The sequence below is a fragment of the Copidosoma floridanum genome, unplaced genomic scaffold (assembly GCF_036245765.1).
Source record: "Copidosoma floridanum isolate Cflo_tuat_1 unplaced genomic scaffold, Cflo_Japanese_pri ptg000013l, whole genome shotgun sequence".
In the NCBI taxonomy this organism is placed as follows: domain Eukaryota; kingdom Metazoa; phylum Arthropoda; class Insecta; order Hymenoptera; family Encyrtidae; genus Copidosoma; species Copidosoma floridanum.
In genome coordinates, this window is record NW_028321890.1 from 36,724,109 (window position 1) to 36,744,941 (window position 20,833).

At 42.4% G+C, this 20,833-nt stretch overlaps 2 protein-coding genes across 6 annotated transcripts; both read right to left on the reverse strand.

Annotated features, from left to right (window-relative positions):
* Positions 1–251: 251 nt before the first annotated feature.
* LOC149375043 (uncharacterized) lies at positions 252–1,358 on the reverse strand. 2 transcript variants are annotated; one of them, XM_089591542.1, is made up of 3 exons: positions 1,243–1,358; positions 881–1,051; positions 252–783 (listed from the first exon to the last, which is right to left on the reverse strand). In XM_089591542.1, the coding sequence occupies exons 1-3, from the start codon at positions 1,301–1,303 to the stop codon at positions 578–580; spliced, it is 438 nt and encodes a 145-aa protein (XP_089447668.1). In that variant the 5' UTR covers positions 1,304–1,358; the 3' UTR covers positions 252–577. The 2 variants fall into 2 exon arrangements, with proteins under 2 accessions (XP_089447668.1, XP_089447669.1); XM_089591543.1 differs by lacking the exon at positions 1,243–1,358 and adding an exon at positions 1,128–1,229.
* Positions 1,359–7,902: 6,544 nt separating this feature from the next.
* chn (zinc finger transcriptional factor charlatan) lies at positions 7,903–19,770 on the reverse strand. 4 transcript variants are annotated; one of them, XM_089591443.1, is made up of 8 exons: positions 19,584–19,770; positions 16,336–16,524; positions 15,152–15,429; positions 13,603–14,048; positions 11,638–12,126; positions 10,155–10,484; positions 9,810–9,953; positions 7,903–8,524 (listed from the first exon to the last, which is right to left on the reverse strand). In XM_089591443.1, the coding sequence occupies exons 1-8, from the start codon at positions 19,675–19,677 to the stop codon at positions 8,101–8,103; spliced, it is 2,394 nt and encodes a 797-aa protein (XP_089447569.1). In that variant the 5' UTR covers positions 19,678–19,770; the 3' UTR covers positions 7,903–8,100. The 4 variants fall into 4 exon arrangements, with proteins under 4 accessions (XP_089447569.1, XP_089447570.1, XP_089447571.1 ...); XM_089591446.1 differs by lacking the exon at positions 7,903–8,524 and adding an exon at positions 8,531–8,812; XM_089591444.1 differs by lacking the exon at positions 16,336–16,524.
* Positions 19,771–20,833: the final 1,063 nt, after the last annotated feature.

The window sequence follows — 20,833 nt, forward strand, 5'->3', positions numbered from 1 at the left end:
ATGCGTGAAATACAGTTTGATGAAGTTTATTTATGAAAATCGATGATTGAACAGCGAAGGATCGTCTCATAGATTCAGTTCTGGAGTAAGGTATAATGAGATAATCCATGGGAAAACGAGTAGACCGTCTAAGATCTGTAAAATTAGATGTTAATCGATAAAGGGACATAATATATGATGGACATTCATGCGCTAAAACTGAATACAATATAGTTGAACCGTCCATATTTAAATACATATATTGACGCGAAGAAAGGTAAAATGTACGAGTCGAGTGTTGTTTGATGAAACTTTGTCTACCGGCTCATCGTGATTTAAAATTTTTTGTGACTCGACAGGATGTCCGTATAAGAGATGGCTACTGAGATATTACTTATCGGCGTGTAGCAACACGTGATTTTACGATACATCGCTTACTATTTATTTTTCGTTGCGAATCATGCAGTGAATCTAACGACCGACGATGATGACGCACGTAACAATAATTTTCGTGCAGAAAAAAAAAATTAACAGTAAGTTTTGTATATTTATGAAAGTCATACACACGTATGAATGTTATTACGAATCAAACAAGCATTTACATTGCGCTTAGTTTCCAAGATAATTTGACGAGTATGAGGCAAGCGCTCAAAATTAATAATCGAGCTGTAGTTTTAAAAGACGAATTACACAAGTCCGTGCTACAGCTGGTAGATACCATCACGAACTCTTCTGTTGGATTGTAATGATAATTATCTATGTTTCTTTCGCACTTTTTGAACACTACCTCCTGGCCTTTGTATTCTAAAATGGACGTACAATTTATCGTCATTAAACGAAGTGACAAAAAAAAAAAAATAAATAAATAAATAAATTAGTCGCTTATGCGTGGCTCACTTACTGAACTTCTCTGTCAAACACACCCAGTCCTCCGAATCGTCTTTAACTGACGATGTATTGTCATGTGGTTTTTCATGATTTAGTGGATTGCATTCCAGAGGAAACGAATTTTTGGAATTGCTCAGACAATCCGAAGGGTATCCGATACAATGATAGCACTTCAATCCAAGCGCTGTAAAGAAAAATATTATCGTGTACAAAGAAGTCAGCGCCCCGTAGGAAAAAAAAAAACAGTGGAAAATTTTTACTTTCGTTTCCGTACTGAGGAACGGAAGAACACATTGTCGTCGAACAGTTTGACGCAGAGGTGAACTACCTTCTTTTTTCTTATCAAAAAAAAGGTAAAAATAAATTAGTTTTTACCTCTGCTTGAACAGTGCAAAAAAACCAGAGTAAATCCAATGGTTTTCCAAGGAAACAACATTTCGTCGCTCGAAGGCTGTACGACAGCATGAGTTTTCTTCAACGTTTCGCTTTGACTCAGGAATAAGAAGTAATGTCACTAATCGTTTTCTCACTGATAACATTTATCAAGAGTTACTATAGATAGCGCCCCGCTCACTTTAGAGTATTTAATAATGTATATATAGTTTCCGGAAAAAAAGGCCTAAATATTTTTGTTTTAAAGTACAATAGGTAAAAAATTAGAGTTGAGTTATACTTGAGGCATCTCATCTCCGACAATGGATTTTTTGATACTCTCAACTACAATTATGAGACACAAGTATCGGGCAATCATCTTTCTGCACTTGAAATAACTATAAGTTCACAATACAGTTATACGCTGATCAAATATTGATGCCCATTCACTTTTTTGTAGTAAAATTTCACAATTTCCCAATTGTATACTTATGGTTGGTAAAAATAGTACATTTTCACTACGAAATAATTAACATTCACTATTTCTACAGGTTACAGTTTCACTAACTTGATTAATTGTTGGTTACACTCGAAATAACATTTGTACGCGGTATACACTTGACTCTCCGATCAGCTAATGATGAGATCCCAGATAAACGTTTGAAACACGAGATTATATAGGTGTTGACTGCAGATAAATAACTTTTTTTTTTTTTTTTTTTTTTTCCACTATTTGCTTAGTAAACTAAATTTTCACCATTTCAAATTTAGAGCACCAATCTTAAGAATAATCATTTGTTTTACAATTTGGCTGATAAAATAACGTTTAATCTTGGCTCCAAAGAATCCCTTTACTTGTATAAATATACAGAGCACGCGGCACACGAATGGCACATCCCGAGCGCGTGGCGCATTGCGCGATCCGGCCACGACGCGTACGTATGCACGATCGCCCGATACCCTTGGAAGTGTAAGCACGTATAACTATACAACGAGCCGATGGTCCGATAATTTGGTGACGAGCCAGCTTGCGTCGGCGATTCCCCGGATCAAACACTGCACGCGCAATATGCAGGATATGCACGCGCGCACGAGTTGGACAAAAAGCCTCGGCTCCAAAAAATGCTTCGGAGCCAAAAAATGAAACGGGGGAAAAAAAGTAGAGAGGAAAATAATCCCGAGACGATGGAGTAAGAAGGAGCTAAGGGGGGGGTGGGAGAGGAGAGGTGCTTTGTTCCGGCTCCAATCGGATCTGCTGAATTATTTATCGGAGTGCGCGAAAGCTGAACGTCCGTTTGGGAGTTGGAGAGGCTAGACGGATGATGCTCCTTGCCCTTCCGACTCACCTCCTCCAAGCCGGCGTTGAAATAATGATAATGAGGCCGGCTGATGCGGCTCACGTATACACACCTCTAGTGCTACAACTGCACGGCCAGCTTTTCCCTCATCCCCGGCGCGCCTAGTTTATCGCTGTCAACGTTACCCATTTCCCCCCTCGACTGTAGCACCTGCGCGCTGTACACACAACGCGTAGCTATATATACATACACCTACCTCATTGATAACGAGGGAGGCGCGCTCGTCCTCTGTTTCTTTCTTTCGGGCTTTCGCTCGATTTTTCTCCCGAAACGTGTAGCGTGTGATGCACCCTTATCATTCAGAGCGCGGGGCCATTTCTCATCGGCCCCGTGTGTTTTTCCGCCCCTCGCGATTCTAAGTAGACGCGCTCGCCCACCCGCGCTCCTCGCGAGCTTCGCAAGTATATTTTATGTTACTGCGATCCCTTCGCGTTTTGGCAAGCTGCACCCGGCTCTCTAGCTCCACGCGGGTATTACCAGATATCGGGGCGCTCTCTTTTTCCGGTCGTTAGCTCCCGAGCTCTCGGCCTGGTATATACTCGATTTTCCGCGAGTTATTGGATTTTCGGGGATTTGCCTGCACGCGCGGAGAAAAAATACCACCCCACCTCGAGTGCATTGTTAGTCCTCGTCGTTAAAATTCGCCCTCGGCCGGGTACAGCTTATACGTATGGAACATGGAGAACACCGGTGTTTTGTGTTTGTTGGTTGTTCCCAATCGTGGGAGGGGGGAAATCAACGTCGCAAACTCTGTGTGCACAAACACGGTTGGCTGAAGGATAATATTGAAAATGCCATTATTAGCTTTGTTACTCGCGGTCCGTTGAAATTCTCCTTGACGAGGATCCTTTTGAATATTTTGGTCGTCGCGTAATCGAGTCTAGAGAACATGTAGTGCGTAAAATCTCGCATTGTTTTTTTAGCAAAACGGGAAATTCGAAAAACGTGTGTTCACACTTGTATTTTCGTGCTGGTGCGTCTGTCGGAGTTGATTGAAAAAAAAAACCTCGCGTCATTAGGGAGTGTACACGGTAACGTCATTCAAGTCTCGTGTATATGCACACAGCCCCCCCGTTCATTCGCGCGGATTCAAAAAACATAGCCCCTCGCCTCTCGTCGTGTGCTCCTTTCATTCCACGCGTTGCATGAGAAATCGAGCCCTACGGCATCGACCTGCACATCGTATAGCGCACGTATACACCGAAAGGGATGAAAGGAGAAAGCGAAAGAAGAGTCTCGACACCCCCCGAGGCGATCGCAAAAAAAAACGGGGAGAAAAGCTGGGTGCTCTGAAAAAACACACCCACACACTCCCATCGATCAAAAAAACATTACCCTCGTATATGTACGTGAAAAAAAAAAAACTCCGCGTACGTGTAAAATATACACGTATACACGTGGAATCGGGGATCCGATATACCCCCGATCGTCGCGCCTCTGCAAATCAAGTCCGCAACGGCGATGTCGACTTCTGCTGCACTGCGCTGTGTACGGCAATACACATATGAGGCGACGGGGGACGCGCGAATGGCTTTTTTGATAACTCGCCGACGTGATTTTTATGGCCCCCGCGCAGGACGTGTAGTTAAAAGCTCCCGAGGCTTATACCTGTTTTATGCGCGTGGCTTTACGGCTGCTTTATTTAACCATCGTCGTCATTAACCCCGTTCGCTCTTGGCGCGTGGCTGTCGTTATTTCGGAAATTGTCTCGAGATTTGTGGCTTGTTTGAGATCTTTCCCCCCCCCCCATTATTGCTTAAAAAATTATGACGTTTTATAAAACGACTCGGATTTTCGAAGAAAAATTAAACATTTTTTTTTCACCCACACATTTTTAACCACATAAAACCGAAGGAATTCACGATTGTTTCCAGTAATTGATCACCGATAACAATTATTTTATTAATCTAGACAAATCTTTGGTGTGGGCCACGGATGTGAATGCAACTTTGGGCGCCTCGCCGGGGAAAAAAGCCACATGGAGCCTTTGTTGTTTCCAATGTACCATCGAAATACAAAAAAAAAAAAAAACTCCTGTCACCGTTACCTTGACTGTACGCAAGGCTATTCATACATTCACAGGGCACGAATAAAAATTTTATGTAAGGAACACAAATCGGACGTTGTATTTCTCGTTTTACAACGAGTTTACTCTAAGTTAAAAAAAAAAAAATTATAAATTTTTTATGATTTATTTTCATTTCTATTGGAATGGCTGTAACCTCTCGTAACCCAAATCCGACAAACTTTTCCTCGGGTACGAAATGGAGACCGGGTTTGCCGGAACAAAAGTAGAACACTCGCTTTCAATCACCTAGTAATTTTTCTCACCGATTCGAATTAAGAAAGGCTCCGGCGGTGGTAAGGTAAATCAAAAAAAGGCACGCGTAAGGATGAAAAAAGGTAAAAAAAAAAAAAAAAAAAAAATTAATAAAGTATCACTAATAGCGGGTGGTGGTGATGGCGACATCGGGCGAGCGTAAAGTTTCTTTTAAACTGGCCACCAGGCACTCGCGGGTCCACAGGAGCAAAGTTATGCGTGACTTATCGTAAAAAGTCGTCGCTCCCCCGGAGAAAGCTATAGGCAAAGAAAGAAGAAAAGTTCGTACTTTCTCGAGTAAGAAAAACGTCACTCTGTACTCTACGTCGGCCGTGAAAGATCTTTACGCCTCAGCGGTGCGCTCATTTTCTGCCACAAGCGCACATAGTTATACATATACGTATGTGGGAAAGAGAGACTGCATTTTGGCAGTCCCGACCTTCTACTTTAGCTCTCGGCTCGCGTGTTCGCTCGTAAAAGCCAAAGTGGCGCGAATAAAATCCTGGCGAGGAAAAAAAAGCTCCCCCTAGGCTATGTACGTACCGTATATATAGCTCTCCCGAGTGGTCGATCGGTTGGATGATTCAATTATTTTGTATCGAAGGACGAAAGAAAAATACCGTAACTTGGTATAAAGTATAATAGCAAAATGTGCCGGGGTAATGGATTTCGCATTTATTTTGCATGGGGATGTTGCGTCGTAACGCCAATCGGATCGAGTGGGTTTTATACTTTTATCTAATGAGTTTATAGTTGTTTTTAGAATTTAAAGTTAAATACACTTTTTGAGACTTACGACTTTTGGATTTATATTTCTTCCTTTCTTTATTTTCTTTTCCATCCTCAAATAATTTTTAAAGGACATTGCAAATCGCAATGTCCCATACAAACTATTATCTAGCGATTTTTTTACCTTTTTTCTAATATAGAACATCAGTTGTATATTTGATTGTAAAAGGTATATTATAATAATGTTTTTTTAGAAAACTCGGATTTTTGCGTACTTTTAGTGATTTTTACGTAGAATATTTATTTGTCTGTGTGAAGTGCAAAAAAGTCACATCTCAATGAGATGCTCATCTTTATTTTGCTATCATACTTGTGTAAAATGTCAAGTTGTGAATGCATTCTGAAAAGGTAATTTTTTTTTTTTTTTTGAGCTCAGTAATAAAAAGTGCTCAGTTATATAATAATGACTTTAAAAAGTGTAAGAATTTAATTACGTTTGCGTAGAGTTAATTGCACACTGAAGTACATCGTTAAATACTTAAACCTGGTTACTTCTGTAATAAAAACTCATTTTTAGGCTGAAAAATACTTGAACCGATGCTCACTCTTTTTCTCTGATAAAGATGAACAATGAACTCTTACGTAAAATTAGTAAAATTAATTTTCTAAAATTACATTGTTAAACAAATTTATAAACGTTTTTTTTTTTTTTCTTTTTTTTCTTAATGATTATGCCAAAAAATGGTATGCAAAGCTTCTGAAATACTCAAGTCTTTAGATATTTATGACGAAGTGTGCATAATTTATTATTGTGTTTCTTTTTATCACGTAATATACTACTTGGTAAAATGTGTGACAATGATGATACGGACAAAAGGTTTGAGGTATTTTAGTCAGGTTTTGACATTTAAAAACAATGTTTTTTCGCTTGAAACTAAATTTTTTTAACTTAATGATTGACGCATTCGAGTAATCTTCAATCGATATCTCAACTTTATCGTTTGAGTTGTAAGGACTAAATATAGAGAAAACCTCGGATCTTTCATATTACGCATGGATTTTTTAATTTAGCAAGAGAAAATAAACATAAAAAAATACGAAATCTGTTATTTACAACATTTCAAGGAAACTCGTCTTTTCGCCAAATCAAAAGCTCGCGCGACAGCTTTTTCTTATTACAGAGTTTAAGCTGGCAAAAGCGTGATAATGATTTTCTTTATTCGGTTTTCAATAAAGTCGAGAACAACAAACGCAACAAACCGAATATTTAATCGCAAAGGAACGAAAGAGGCTTAGCTTTTGATTATCCACCTGCGGACACTATCTGTTTGGTCCGTCGTTGCTGCTGCTGGTTGTGCTTTCTTTAATATTCTTCGGGGGGAGGAGCGCCGCGGGCCGATGCTTTTTACGTCCGCAGTGTAAAAGTTTCACGTCTCATTTCCGGGGCCTCTTTTAATACCGCTGGTTATTTGAACCGCACAGGATTGACTCCCCGCGCCGCGTCAAAAAGAGCGCCCCGGGCGTTACGACACACATACGTACCCGTGCAGCCCTACCTGATGGGCTGATGCTGCCAAGTGAAAAGATACAAAACCGAGGGTGTTTTTCTCCCTCTTTCGCTCCTTTTCTCGTCGCGAGAGCTCTTCCTCCTTCTTTATTTTTTAAACTCGTGTGCATTAAAGACCACCAGTGTTTTTTCCTCTTGTGTGTCCAGGGTTGTCGTGCTAATGAAGAAAAACGCCATTGAAGTTCTTGGCACGAGGAAAAGGAGGAGAGGAACGATAATAAAGATCGTATCTAGAGATCATTAAAATCTTTTTTTTTTTATTTATTTATTTATTTTATTTATTTTTTTTTTTTTTTTGGTAATGATAAGAACCAAATGTATATTTACAAAGTACTCGTAAATGCTAATAATGATCGATAATAATCTCTCACTTTTGTTATGTACAAAAAGTTCTCAAACACTCTGAGATGGTGTTTCAAATGGCAACTGAGGGAAAAAAAAAAAATAGAAAATAGAAAATAATAGCAAAATGACACTTTTGTTCGTACACATGATTACGTGACAACGGAAATACTCTCAGTTGAAACGACGTCATTCTCGTTTCTTTATACGCTAAATAAACTAAATGGTAACTTCAAATACTCAAAATTTATTGAATCACAATCATTGCTCGGTGACAATAACAGCCATGTTACTTAAGTGCCTCTAATCTTACAGCGAATCGCAAAAATATGGGGTCGATGTAGAACTTGAAAAAAAAAAAAAATATACCCTTGAGCATTGGCATGCAACGCGACCGTGAGAGCTCCAGCGTTGAAAAAAGAAAAGAAAAAGAAGTTTGTACGAAAAACAATAACGCGGTGGAATGTGTGACTGTCGTCGGCCTCTGGGTCATGATAATAATAGTAATAGTAACAAAAATAAAAATAATATTAATTGTAGTGACGTTAAGACAGCAATCGGAGGGATTGGCGTGCTATTACGTGACTTGAATTGACTTTGGTATTGTGAACAGGGACAGGCTGGTACGTTTCCACAGCTTCGTTTTCCTTTTCTTCTGCTTTTAATTCCTGGCTGGTCATCGTGACCCGATGGTCCAGGGCCCCGCTCGAGTAGTAACCACGATAATCCATCCACTGAGCGTAGCCGTGGCTCACCTCCTCACCGCCACTCCCACGTTCCAGGGGCTCGTCCGAGTCGTCGGGCAGGCTGTTCGAGTCGTCCCTCCAAATTCCGAATTTATCCTCGAACACGCGGCTAGGTACGTTCGCGCTACTCTCGCTTCGGTGGGGCATTTTGCTCTTTCGCCTGTTGCCCCAGCACGGGTGACCGTTGGCCGTGTGGCGGTTCATTTTTTTCCACCTAATAGGTCTGTCGACGAAATTCAAATAAATTAACAAGCTTCTTTTGCTTTCGTACAATTTTGCCGTCCCTCTCTTTCTCTCCCTAAGATTAATAGCTCGTTTTTGTTTCACTTTTTCGTTGGCTTGTTTCGTGCGTGTCTCACACGTCTCGTGGGTTTAATATTGCACGTATACCCCGACGAGCGAGAGTCGAGTGCAGCTGCTTTGGCCCTTTGCCTTTGGGCCGCCCGATGGAAGGCGGCGGCGCAAGAGACGTCAAGAGCATTACCATCTCGTGGGCGCGACCACAGCAGCGCTACGTTTCGTAAGTTACGTTCACGTTACTTTAACATCACCTTGGCTGTACTTTTATTATTATTTTCGTGCTGATATATATATATACCATGTGTACTATAATGGCTAATGCGAATGCGAGAAAAATATCTCATGGATCGTTCGATTGTTGATTATTTTATATCACGTTAATGAAAGTGTCTTTTGAAGATATTGATACTATTGTGGAAAAAAGATTCTTACGCGCCGCTAGAAGAAAAAGTAAAATTTACAAACTTGGCACTACATGTCTTATTTACTTTGGCACATTGAAGAAAAAAGTTTTACGCTATGCCATTTTTGTGTTTTATGGTGTTGGTCATTTAATTTTCTTCCTTTTTTTTTTCTTCTCAACTTCAATGGTATTGTACAACTGTACCCAAAACATTGGTTTAATTACAAACGGCAAGATATTTTTCTCGTAAATTGCACAAACTACGACAATTAACAATATGTAAAGCACAGAAGGCAAAATAATAAATAAATACTAGCACTTTCTAAAGCCAAATAAAAGGTACGATATACAAACAAAACTAAGAGGAACGTAACAAAACGAAAACAACAAATGATACATTGTCATCATTAAATAATTGTACAAAAAAGCACATGAATGAAAAATAAAATTTGGTTGCTGTGGGACATGAAACAAAACAAAAGTCAACAAAAGAGTGCACAACAACGGCAAAAAAAAATCTAGTACACACGTAAAGGAAAAAGGAGAGGAGGGGAGGAACGAGGGAAGGAAAAAATGGGGCAGCGCACTAATGAAAAAATAAAAAAGGTAAGATTTCTCTAGTGTGTCGCGCAGCAGCGGCACACGATAGTGCGGCCGGCTCGTGATGAAAACGAGAATCATCGCTCTGCGCGCATGTAATGAAAAATCAAGTGCAGCAGGCGAGTAAAAAAAAAAAAATATATGTATAACAATAATACAACATAATCCAAAAATAAGGAAAAATTTTACAAAGAGACAAACTTACCCGGACAGTGTGGTAGGCGGTGGTGCCATCATCGGGGGTTCCAGTGCCGGTTCCATTACTGCCGACGAGGCTGGGAATACCGGTGGTCCGGGAGGCGCTCGACCACCCCCTATGATTGTGCTCGTGGCGCTGTCACCTACGGAGCTGCAAAACCAAATTCATATTCATGAGTATCGATACTTTGCCCACATATATAATACACTATCTCTCTCAGCGCCTCTATTCTCGAAATGTCTTGTCGAACGACCGATTGTTGCACGAACCAAACCCATCGGTTTCAATCGTTACGTAAGGCGTTGAAAAAAAAAAAAAAAAAAGCTGCAACATCAAGCGGTGTAAACTTACTGCATGGCCAGAGGAAGGAGGTGGGGCTCGTTGGTTTGGTTCTGCTGCATCTGTTGACGGTCCTGGTTGACCGGGACGGCGGACCTGGAGTTGCGATTGGCGGAACACCTCTGCTGATGGACCTGGAGTTGCTCAAAGTTTTCGGTAATGGAGAAGCAGCGCGTGCATTGGTTTTGGTTGTGGACCTTGAGGGTGTGCTGGGCGAGTCTCTCGGGCCTGGCCGCCCTGTACTCGCACGCGGTGCACCTGTACGGCTTGGTGTGGGTCTTTATGTGCCGGTCCAGGTCCCATTGGGCATCCGCGGACCACGAGCACTCGGTACAATGGTACCTGCGAACGGAGAATAACGCGGACTCTGATGACAATCAAGGCGCATGACTCGCTCGAGGGTGTACGTGAACTACTCTCGGCTGGTCAGGCCGGTATATTTTTTATCAAACTAGTATCGATTCGTGCGTCTACTCGGCGATACGGGTCTGCACGGTCGAGAGGGAAAAAAAAAAAAAAAAAGTAGAAAAGAGAGGTATGTAGATATGGGTCGGAGAACAATATTACTAATTTGACTTTGGATGGCCGAGCTCTCTGTGTTTGCTCCGGCTATTAAAACTCGGTAGCGCGGTGGGTTTGGTTCTGCAAGCGTATAACTTTGTCTGGATGAAATTGAGGATTTTTTTCGCTCCAATAGCTCGTAACTAGATCAGTTCCCTTATCGCATTTTGTTTCAGCCGTTTGTTGAAACACTCGCAGCATCGGTACGAATTCGCCAATGTATGGCGATTTAAATCAAATTCAAATTTACTTTTGCGATGAGTCGAAAATCCGAACCGTGTACCTTGTAACATTTCATGAATTTAATTAATCTTTTTCACGTAATTTTTACTTTTTTTTTTTTTTTGTACTCGTACACTCGAGATTCATTTACTTTATTACAATACTCGAGCACAGTGAAATTTGTGTTTCATCAGTTCTGCGAACTTTGCTTTCAATCATTTGTGCAGTTGATATATTTGCTAACCCAATGCGAATAAAGTTTTTTCATAATTGAACGCGCATGCACCAGGATTTTTACACTGAAAACTTTGATACAAAAACTTTTTTATCCGCAATTCGGAAAATTAATCAAATTTCCTATGCTGTTCTGAAAAACAACCCAGGATGAAATTTTTTCAAATAAAGCTCGCTGCACGATTCATTATTATCAATTGTTTCCTGCACAAAAAATTTAACTGTCAAAAGCACAGTTCCGCGAAAAATGAAAAGCACCGCTGGCCTTTTTGACCGCAATATACTCTCCGGTATTTACCGAGTCGCGAGAACCACGAAAAGGGGGAAAAACCCCCATAGCTGCGATAAAAGAGCGTTAGAGGGGGGGGGGCGATGGAAAAAAAAAACGCGCGACCAGGGTAAGAAGAAGCGAATACTTGAGAAAGAAGCCGGTGATGGATTGAGGATAAAAAAAGGTGCAAAGTGCGATAGTACCGACCTGTGGTCTTCCTTGTTCATCTTTTTTTTGCCCTTGGAGCTCCGGATCTTGCCGGGATTGGTTTGCGCGGACATCTGCACGGCATCGTTCGACTGCTGTTGCAACTGTTGTTGCTGTTGGTGTTGTTGTTGCTGTTGTTGTAGCTGTTGGTGCTGTTGCATGACCGCAGCAGCGGCAGAGGCAGCGGCGACGGCCGCCGGGTTCAGGTACATGGCGGCAGCGAGGGCGGGCGTCGGCGCCTGTAGCTGCTGCTGCTGCTGGTGATGGTTGTAGCTCGGAGCCGGTAGGCTCATCTGGACTTGGGGCTGCTGGGGCGGCTTCGGGTACACGTCACCGTTCATGTACGGGTTGGCGGTGCCGTTGGCGATCGCCGGACTGGACGCCGTCGACGTCCTCGGGCTGGAGTTGCTCGAGCACGGGCTGGGGCTGCCGGCGTTGGTCTCGGAGCTCGGGGTCACGCGAATCCGGGACGAGTTGTACGTGATATCCCTTTGCAAATCGAGATAAACACGACGGTTACGGCGGTTCGTTCGTGTCGGATGTGGTACTTTGCAATAAAATTCAGCCCCGCAGGTATTGTCTCATGTGTCATTTTGTCAACTAAGCATTTTTATAGTTGCACGCTTATACATGAGTGCAGTTTGTGTTTGTGGACAGAAGAGAACGATTGTACCAGAGCTTTTGAAGTATTTAGTTATTTACGCGCTTAGGTGACAAAATTTTTAAATAATACGTGTTTTTAATGCCTACATTGTCCATACGTATAACATTAATATCACTGTTTTATGCAATATTGGTAGTTTTACTCTCTATTGATTATCATTCGTTTTTTTTTTTTTGCGCAACAAATATTTTCTTTTGCTCTTATTTTCCATTGATTTCAAACAACGTCACGAATAAATTAAAACACTTCGCCTCGGGCCGACTGAGAATATTATTTTCCAATATTTTTTTAATAATTCGCGTTTTCTTTCAAGTCGTTATGCTCTACTTGCAGTTACGGCCAGTTGCGTCGATATTTGCATAATATGCGTTTAATATATTCCAGAGGCTCGATGATCCGAAAAGATAAAAAGAAAAAAAAAAAAAAACGAACAAAATACCGCAGCACCTGTGGTTCTTGGCGGAAAATCGATGTTTACCTACAACGTACAAAAGCTCACTAAAAGAGCACGCAAACCCATAAAATATAATATAATCCCAACAACTTATTGCTCCATGGATCGCTGGTCTTTTCATCGAAGCCATTATTGCTTCGCTTCGAGATGGCTATTGTTATCATCGTTATTATTACTACGATTGCTGTTGTAGTTGTTGAAACGATTCATCGGAGCGACATTTGAGAGACAGAGAGAGAAAAAGATTGAAGAAAGAACCCCTGACTATACGAGGATTCGCGCGGCTGAAAATCTCGAGAGAAAAAAAAGGCTAGAAAAACAGTAAAGCTCTGCAGGCAGAGTTTACCTTCCGTCCTGTCTGGCAAACAGAAAAAACGCCAACAGTAGTATACTATACATGGTAGTGGTAACGTATCGAAAAAAAGCAAGCGCGAAGCATCGGCACGTCGAAACATTTCTTTTCGCCTCCCTTTGTCTCGCGATTTTTCGACTCTTCCCTTAACGACCTCACCGCGCCGGTGCTGTGCACACACAGCACAAGATAGAAGATCCCTTTTAGTCAGCCGCGACGACAACGACGAGGACGAGGCAGAGCCATCGAAAATCACTCTTTTACAACGAGCCGTCGACGCTGTCGTACCTATACATCCAGCGGGCGTGCGACGACAAAAGCACGCCGCAGCAGCATCACCGGAGAACAAAAGCTGACGAAGCGCGCGCGCGTACACGAGGAAAAACAAAAAAGGGGGCTGATGATAGGGGCCACCCGATCCATACATATATATACATATACAGGTATGGCGGTGGAAAAAGGTATGGAGAGATCGAGTTGTGTGTATATACGTACTTGTGTATCCTGAGAAAGTGCTTCTTGACGTGATCGGCCCGGGTGAAGACCTTGAGGCATACGTAGCAGTGAAAGGGCTTCTCGTCTTTGTGTATGTACTCGTGGCGCCTGAAGAGATCACGCCTGTCCGCGCCGTAGCCGCACACCTCGCACACGTACTTCATGCTCGCGTAGTCGGCCTGGCCCGCGCCCCGGCCGCTCTTTCGCCTCCCGCCGCGCCTCCCGTTTCTCCTGGGCCCGCCGTTGACGCTCGCACCGGTGCCACCGTCACCACCCTCGACCTCCTCGTCGACCAGACTCCCGCTACCAACCGAGCACGTACTCCCGCTCTCCAGCTGCATCGAGCTGCTGCTACTGTTGTTGTTGTTGTTGTTGTTGTTGTTGTTGTGGCTGTTGTTGTTGTCGTTGTCGTCGTTGTTGTTGTTGTTATTGTTGACGTTGCTCTGCTGCAAGACGAAAAAGTTTCAAAGCATAAGTCCTCCTCTGCCACCGTCTTAGCTGACGATCCATGTAGATATGACTGCACCGTGTCGGGAATAATGCTTCGTTTCCCTGTGCACCTCTGCGGCCAGTGCGAGAGACCCTCGCTCCGACTGTGGATACGTAAGTGTTATATTGTACGAATGTACGTGAGCGTATGACTCGAGTCCACCCCCCCACGCACACATTTTCCCTTGCCCCCGGGGGAAATCACCGGCACGTGGGAAATCTTTGGAAAGATGACGCGTCCACGCCCGGCGGCGTAAAGACCGACTCTTGCAAGGAGGAGAAGAAGAGCGCGTTGCAATTTGCCTTGCTCCCGAAGACCCGTGCGACTTGCTCGATTACTCACCGTTCTTCTTCTTTTTCTCCATAATTTCCGCACCTGCTCTGTGACTCGTTTCTATCGATGTGTATACACAGGACGCAATATTACTCCTTCGATTGTTTATTTGCACCGAGTATAATTACTACGATTTATCGTGTTTGTTTGGGGAGTAAGACTTCTTTTTCTTCTTTTTGTTTCAGGTCATGTGTCGGGGGACCAAGACTCGAGCATCGACAGGTGAGTTGAAATAAACCGTTACGGAAAATTTAATCGAAAAGTGTCCGCAAACGACGTTCCGTTCATTAAATTTCCGTAAAATAAGCTGTTTTCAACACCTATACAATTAAACTCCTTGAAACACGTCGAAGTTTTTTTTTTTTTTTTTTTTTTTTGTAAAGGAAAACACGGAAAAATTCATTTAATTATCTAACTTTAATGGAAAGGCCAAAATTTATAACTCAAACAACCCACATGCAAGTTCCTATATTTTATTTTATGCATATTATTAATTAAACCAATGGTTTTAACGACTGACATCTGGTATTAAATTAAACTTTGTCAGGAAAAGCCGTGCTTTGAAAAAACATTTTATTTGAGTAAGTACGAAGTAATTTACTTGATCAAAGCAAATTTTTACGTTCCAAATGAGCTAAAAAAAAAAAAAAAAAAAAAAAAGGCCACAGCGAGCTTTTGCAAGCATATCAAACGTTCACATTGAAGTCGATAACCATCATATCCTACCTGATTATTGATGTTTGGCAAGTGAGTGTACGCTGGGGGCAACTCTTGGAGAAAAATCGCCTGAGCGACGGGCAGTATCGTCGCGGGCACCGTCTGCGTCTCCTGAGTGCGCCGTGCCGGTGGTAACACTGCCGCGCCCGTAGCCGTGTCCCTCACCTGCTCCAAATAATTGGTGATGTTTTGCAAGGCCCGGCCGCTGTCCTCGTCGGAGATGCGTGAATGGTGCAAACTAACGAAATGCTCGGCCACTTCGCGCGGGCTGCTGTTTATATGGTCGCCTATTCTTGTTGAAATGAAAAGAAAAATAAATAAATAAAAATACCATGACTCTAATTGTGTTAAGATAAAGAGGATTGAACTCAAAGAAGCGGCTACACAAATATCGAAATTGTCATTATACAATTAAAATAGAGGAAAAATATGATTGTTACTATTGACGCTACGAGGATATTTAAATTAAGTTTTCAATTACGGGGTTAACAAATTCGGATCCTCCGACAGGATAACACACAGCGAATCCCACCAAGCGCTGTGCTTAACATCTAAGGCTTTGTGCGATGTGCAAACTTTGGTGCACGATAGGTAATTACAGGCAAACTGACAAGCTATACATGTACCAGATACGTATTGCGTTCGCGTATACTTACCACGTGTGGATATAAACTGACTTGAGGTGTATACGATGCCTGCATGTTGGCGGTATTGTTGTTTGCAAAATGATAATATAACACCGGTGCAATAGAGGGCACAGCCTAATTAATACACCGAAATATCAAATTTACGTTATTCGTTATAGCATTTGTGTCGAATTAACAAATGAACCTGTCGATTTCACCTCTGCTCGTGTTTGGCTATTGTTTAATGCATCGAGGACTTTCCATTCAAACAAGAACGAAATAACAAAAGCGTACATGTAAATTGATATTATATAATAAAGTTGCAGTGTTCATTGCATATACAACAAAACTGTTCGTGTGCAATTGGAGTACAATTTAGGAGGTAAACAGTGGCGTGCGGAACGAAAAAAAAAAAAAACAGTAACAAGTACGACGACGGCAACAAACAAACAAACAAAATAAAAAAAGGAAAAATTAAACAAGAGTGAAAATTCAATTGTCCAACAATGATGCTGTCGTGCAGTGACGATGATGGGGGGGGGCCGGACAAGAGCGTAGGCTCCTTACCGCACTCGTAGCAGCGCCAGCTCGCGGTGGTCGCCCGGTAGGCGGCTATGCGGCTGCCCTCGGTGCCCTTGAGCGGCTCGTCCCCGAGGGTCCAGCTGCCCTCCTCGCCGGTGTCCCCGGGGTGGCCCACCACCTCATCCTCGGCCTTGTACGACACCGATGTCTCGAACTCGTTCTGGACATTTGACGCTGGATACCGATCTTTGTTTTAACGCTCGAGCTTACACGGCACGAAATTTCAATGGGCTCGAAAACCTCTTTTTTTTTTTTTTAACTTTGATAATGCACTATTGCAAAAACAATTTGTGTTTACAATGCCTAGCTGTCAATTGTCTGTGTATATTGATTTTGATTGGGTGTGGCGAGATCTTGATTTCTAATGAATTTGTATTTATACAAATTTGTTGTTGATAAAAAATGGAAGATTCATGTGTGTGGGTACGTTATTTTTCTTTGGCGAGTATACAGTGGGACAGTCGTAACGAAAAAAAATGTAATAAAATTTGATCAAATCTTCCATTAGATGCAATAAATAAGTCATTAATAACTTGTGTCAGGAATCTAGACGTTAAGGACGATTTTCATGCTGCTTCTGAAACCTACCGATATGGAGGAGGGGGTATGATAAATGGCCTAATGACGTGACTTATCTGGCTATTAGCTGTAAGGTGTAGAATTTAGGTAATTGGCGGTTGTCGCTGTAGCTATGTAAGCTTAATGCATTGAACTGACTCTTGCCTTGCCACTGGATTTGAGCCGTAAATGAAAATGGTTTTTCCATTAATATTCATTATGATTAGTAATTTTTTTTTTGTTGATGTCAACAATTTTCTTTTCTTATCAGTCAAAAAGTTAATTTAATGCTTTAATTTTGATGTTTTTTTATAATTTTATTACATTTTATTCATAATGTGGTTAAATGGTATGTCATTATTTTTGTAAAATATTTGAAATTTTAATTTTACTTAAATTTTTTTTGAAAGAAACATTTTTGAAAAATTATTGAACATCAACGGTTTTCCGAGGGAAATCTTTGTTTTTAGACTCTTGGATGCTACTGTGTACTATAGAAATTTCCAAAACACAAGTAAAAAATTTCACGACATTTCAGTTACCTCTAATATAATGAAAATGACTTCTTTCCTTCCTTTTCCTTCGTATAGGAAAAAAAAAGTATGTACAAAGGTTCGTTATCTACAAAACCCATTTCCAAGACTTGCTTTGAACGAATTACTTAGCTTTCCATTTTTTCTTACCCGTGATGGTTACATCTCGCTCTTCTTGGGTGGGCCATATAAATACATAAGCCTTGGAAAATTTCAATGCCCAACGCTCGAAATTTTCTTTTCTCATTCTTCCCGCACTTACACTTCTAGGCTTATTTTGTCATGTGTTTAAAACGTACGTGATCACCGTCAGCTACTGCGAACGAGTACATCGCCATAAAACTTTCTCTCTCTCTCTCGTCATCCCCGCTTAAGAAAAATCCATGTGAGCAGACTTATTATTTCCCACTTGAGGCAATTGTCCCGATTTCTCTCCCCCACCCCCGAAGGGAGCTCGACGCCGTTACTTCCACGTAAAACTAATCCCACGTATAAAATCAAGTTAAACCGTACAAAAAGTCTAATAACACGTTCGCAATTGGTGTACGCTGTCGGCACGTGTAGTACACGATCGGTGGTAATAATAGAGCTAGTAAGTACAATATATAGCTGTATATCCATACAACGACCATAATATATGCACAGAGAGAGCGAACACATCTTAGTTACGCTTAATGCTTGTCACTTGGTACAATACCTGGTATACAACCGAGGGTCGGTGACAAGGGCCCTATCGATCGGATTGCACGGGTGTTGGTATAGATAGCCGCGATACAGATAGCTTGTAACCCGCGCGCAACAGGGACGACGATGATACCGTGAGGTTGTCCCTCGCCACCCTTGGCCTGCATGCAGGACTTGGTAATTCCTGCAGGAGCCTTGCCACACAGCCGAGGCGAGAAGGAGCCACTGGATACACCAGAGCCCACCACGGGCAGATTAGAACCGCTGGTCAATGCACTTGCATTGATAAACGCCACTGATGGTGTACATATATTACATATATATGCATACGTGTGTCCTGCAATCGATCGCTTCGAGCCGTAATTAAACGCGCGCGACGCACATCACGGGGACGAGAGAGAGGGAGAGGAGCAGAGTATGACGGTGTTTGCTATATGCGCACAATTATATCAAACCCCCCTGAACCCTAGTATACGTTTAGGGAAGGAGGGGGCCAAGGATCCGGGGTAGGGGCATGAATGGCGGTGGTCGCGCGAAGACGAACGCGAATCTGGAGATTGCACCCACATGTATGCATATGTATATTGCACCCGCGAGAAGGAAGAGCGAGACGGTGAATTGAATCAGCTAATTGCAGGGATGCGAGGCAATTAGCCGAGTGGTCTGTCTTACTGTAACGACAATATCCAGAGTTTCTCGGCACCGGTCCACCTATATCTATATTTGCGCGTCGTGGAGAGCGAGGCTGGCCGCCCTCGGTGCTCATGAATAGGTGTACCTATGCATGTATATATACATATACTTGGCAGTTTGCGTGGGTACTATCTGCTAGGTCCAAACCACGACGCCCCTCTAGCGTGCGTCCCGAGGGAGGAGAAGGTGGAGGAGGAAAGGGAAACTCCTCAAGAGCGGAAAAACAAGTCTTTGAACGTAAACTCGTACTATGGCGAGTATGTATACCTATGTATATATTGTACGGGAGATGGTGGCGAGCGACGAGTATACCGTTATGTTATGGTAAACAAGGTTGTAAGGGTGTGCGAAATTTTGACGGGACTCTGCGTAGTTCCACCCACTCCTCGGGCGTTGTTTGCGCCTCGGGAGAAGTTACGGGTTTGATTTTTCGTTGATGACGGCTCGTTGTACCTACACGCATTCCGAGTTGAAAAGAAAAGAAGTTTGTGGGGGGGGGGGTGTACCGATTTCGACAGCGTAGCCTTTGAAAAATGTTGCATTAATGGGGGTACAGGAGGTGAACAATGAAAAATCGCGCTTCGGATAGTTGAACGCGAGTGACATTGAGACGTAAGAAAAATCGGCTCAGTGATGGAGCGAAACGGATATCTTACGAGCGATTTTATCCGTCAAGTCATCAAAATATACGAAAGAGAGAGTGTAAAAGTATACAAAACGAAGAAACAAAAGAGATAAAGATTGGCCTATTGGCGCACAACTCACTGCGGTTCTCGAGATCCTCGCCGTACAATTTGCGCGTGATCTCCTTGAACATGTCCTCGTAGTCGAGCCGATTGCCATGTCCTCCCGGTTCCATGGATGACAGGAAAGTGAATAATACTCTCGCCGGGCGCAAGCTTCGTTCTGTGACGGGCCTTTACGTAGCTCCTCCCACGTTTCCTTGCACTTGTGACGCAGCCCCCTGAAAACACGCAGACGTGAATTTTTAACGAATGGCACGCAGTATACATATTTACATATATATATACATATACACGCACACTCGGAAAAGTGCGGAAGATGGGAGGTATGGTGGGGGGAGCGGGGTGACTGTACTGTACGGCCTGCACTCACGAATACTATAGTTACGCCGAAAGTCGAGCTTGTCAATGTATATGAAGAAATCCACAAAGAAAATTCCATCTTTGTCCTCCACTGTAATAAACAAACATTTTTTGAAACCGGACCATCTTTTTACTCGCAATGTTATGACTATATGAGAGAAATATCTCGAGAAAAATCATTGACACCCTTTTTCCGAAATTCACATGCCGTTGTTATCAATACATACCTGATGTACTTTTTGCATGTTAAGCGCGGAAAAAGGGTGTCACCCTCACTGAAACCCTTGTTTAAAATATATTCTTTATAGTACAGGACATTCCGAGTTGAATGAGCCTTATTTAGGAGATGCGCCTCAAAAAAAATTTTTTTATTTAAAAATGGGGAACAAAAACGGGATATTTTTGTGGATTTCTTCATACACATGATGCAGGCCCAAGTATACGATTCGTTGGTATTACACGACTCCCCTATACTCCTCTTCTTCGACGGACAGTACAACAATACATATACCGTATAGTGTTTGACGTTTCGACTTTCCTCAGTTCAAGAAAAGCTTACATGTATACACCTACACAGTGCATACGCGCCTCGTCGGGTGAGCTGGCGAGGTCGTATACCACAGAGCGGGAGTGATCCGCACATACCTCTGCTCCCTCCCGACGGTCTTTTCTTAAATATAATAAAATAATATGTGCCTATGCATGTTCGAGAAAAACCCTGCGTATATAATAGCTGCGGGTGTAATTTATGGAACCTCTCTCGTACTACACGGGGCACTCGTGTGTGACGGGGTTTTGGGCCCCGATGACTAAATATTTTATTGTCTTTGTAGCGCAGACCCGCTACCTCGCTACTTCCTCCCGGATAAATTTACGGTTTTTGAGGACGTTTATTGTGTCGGGCTAATC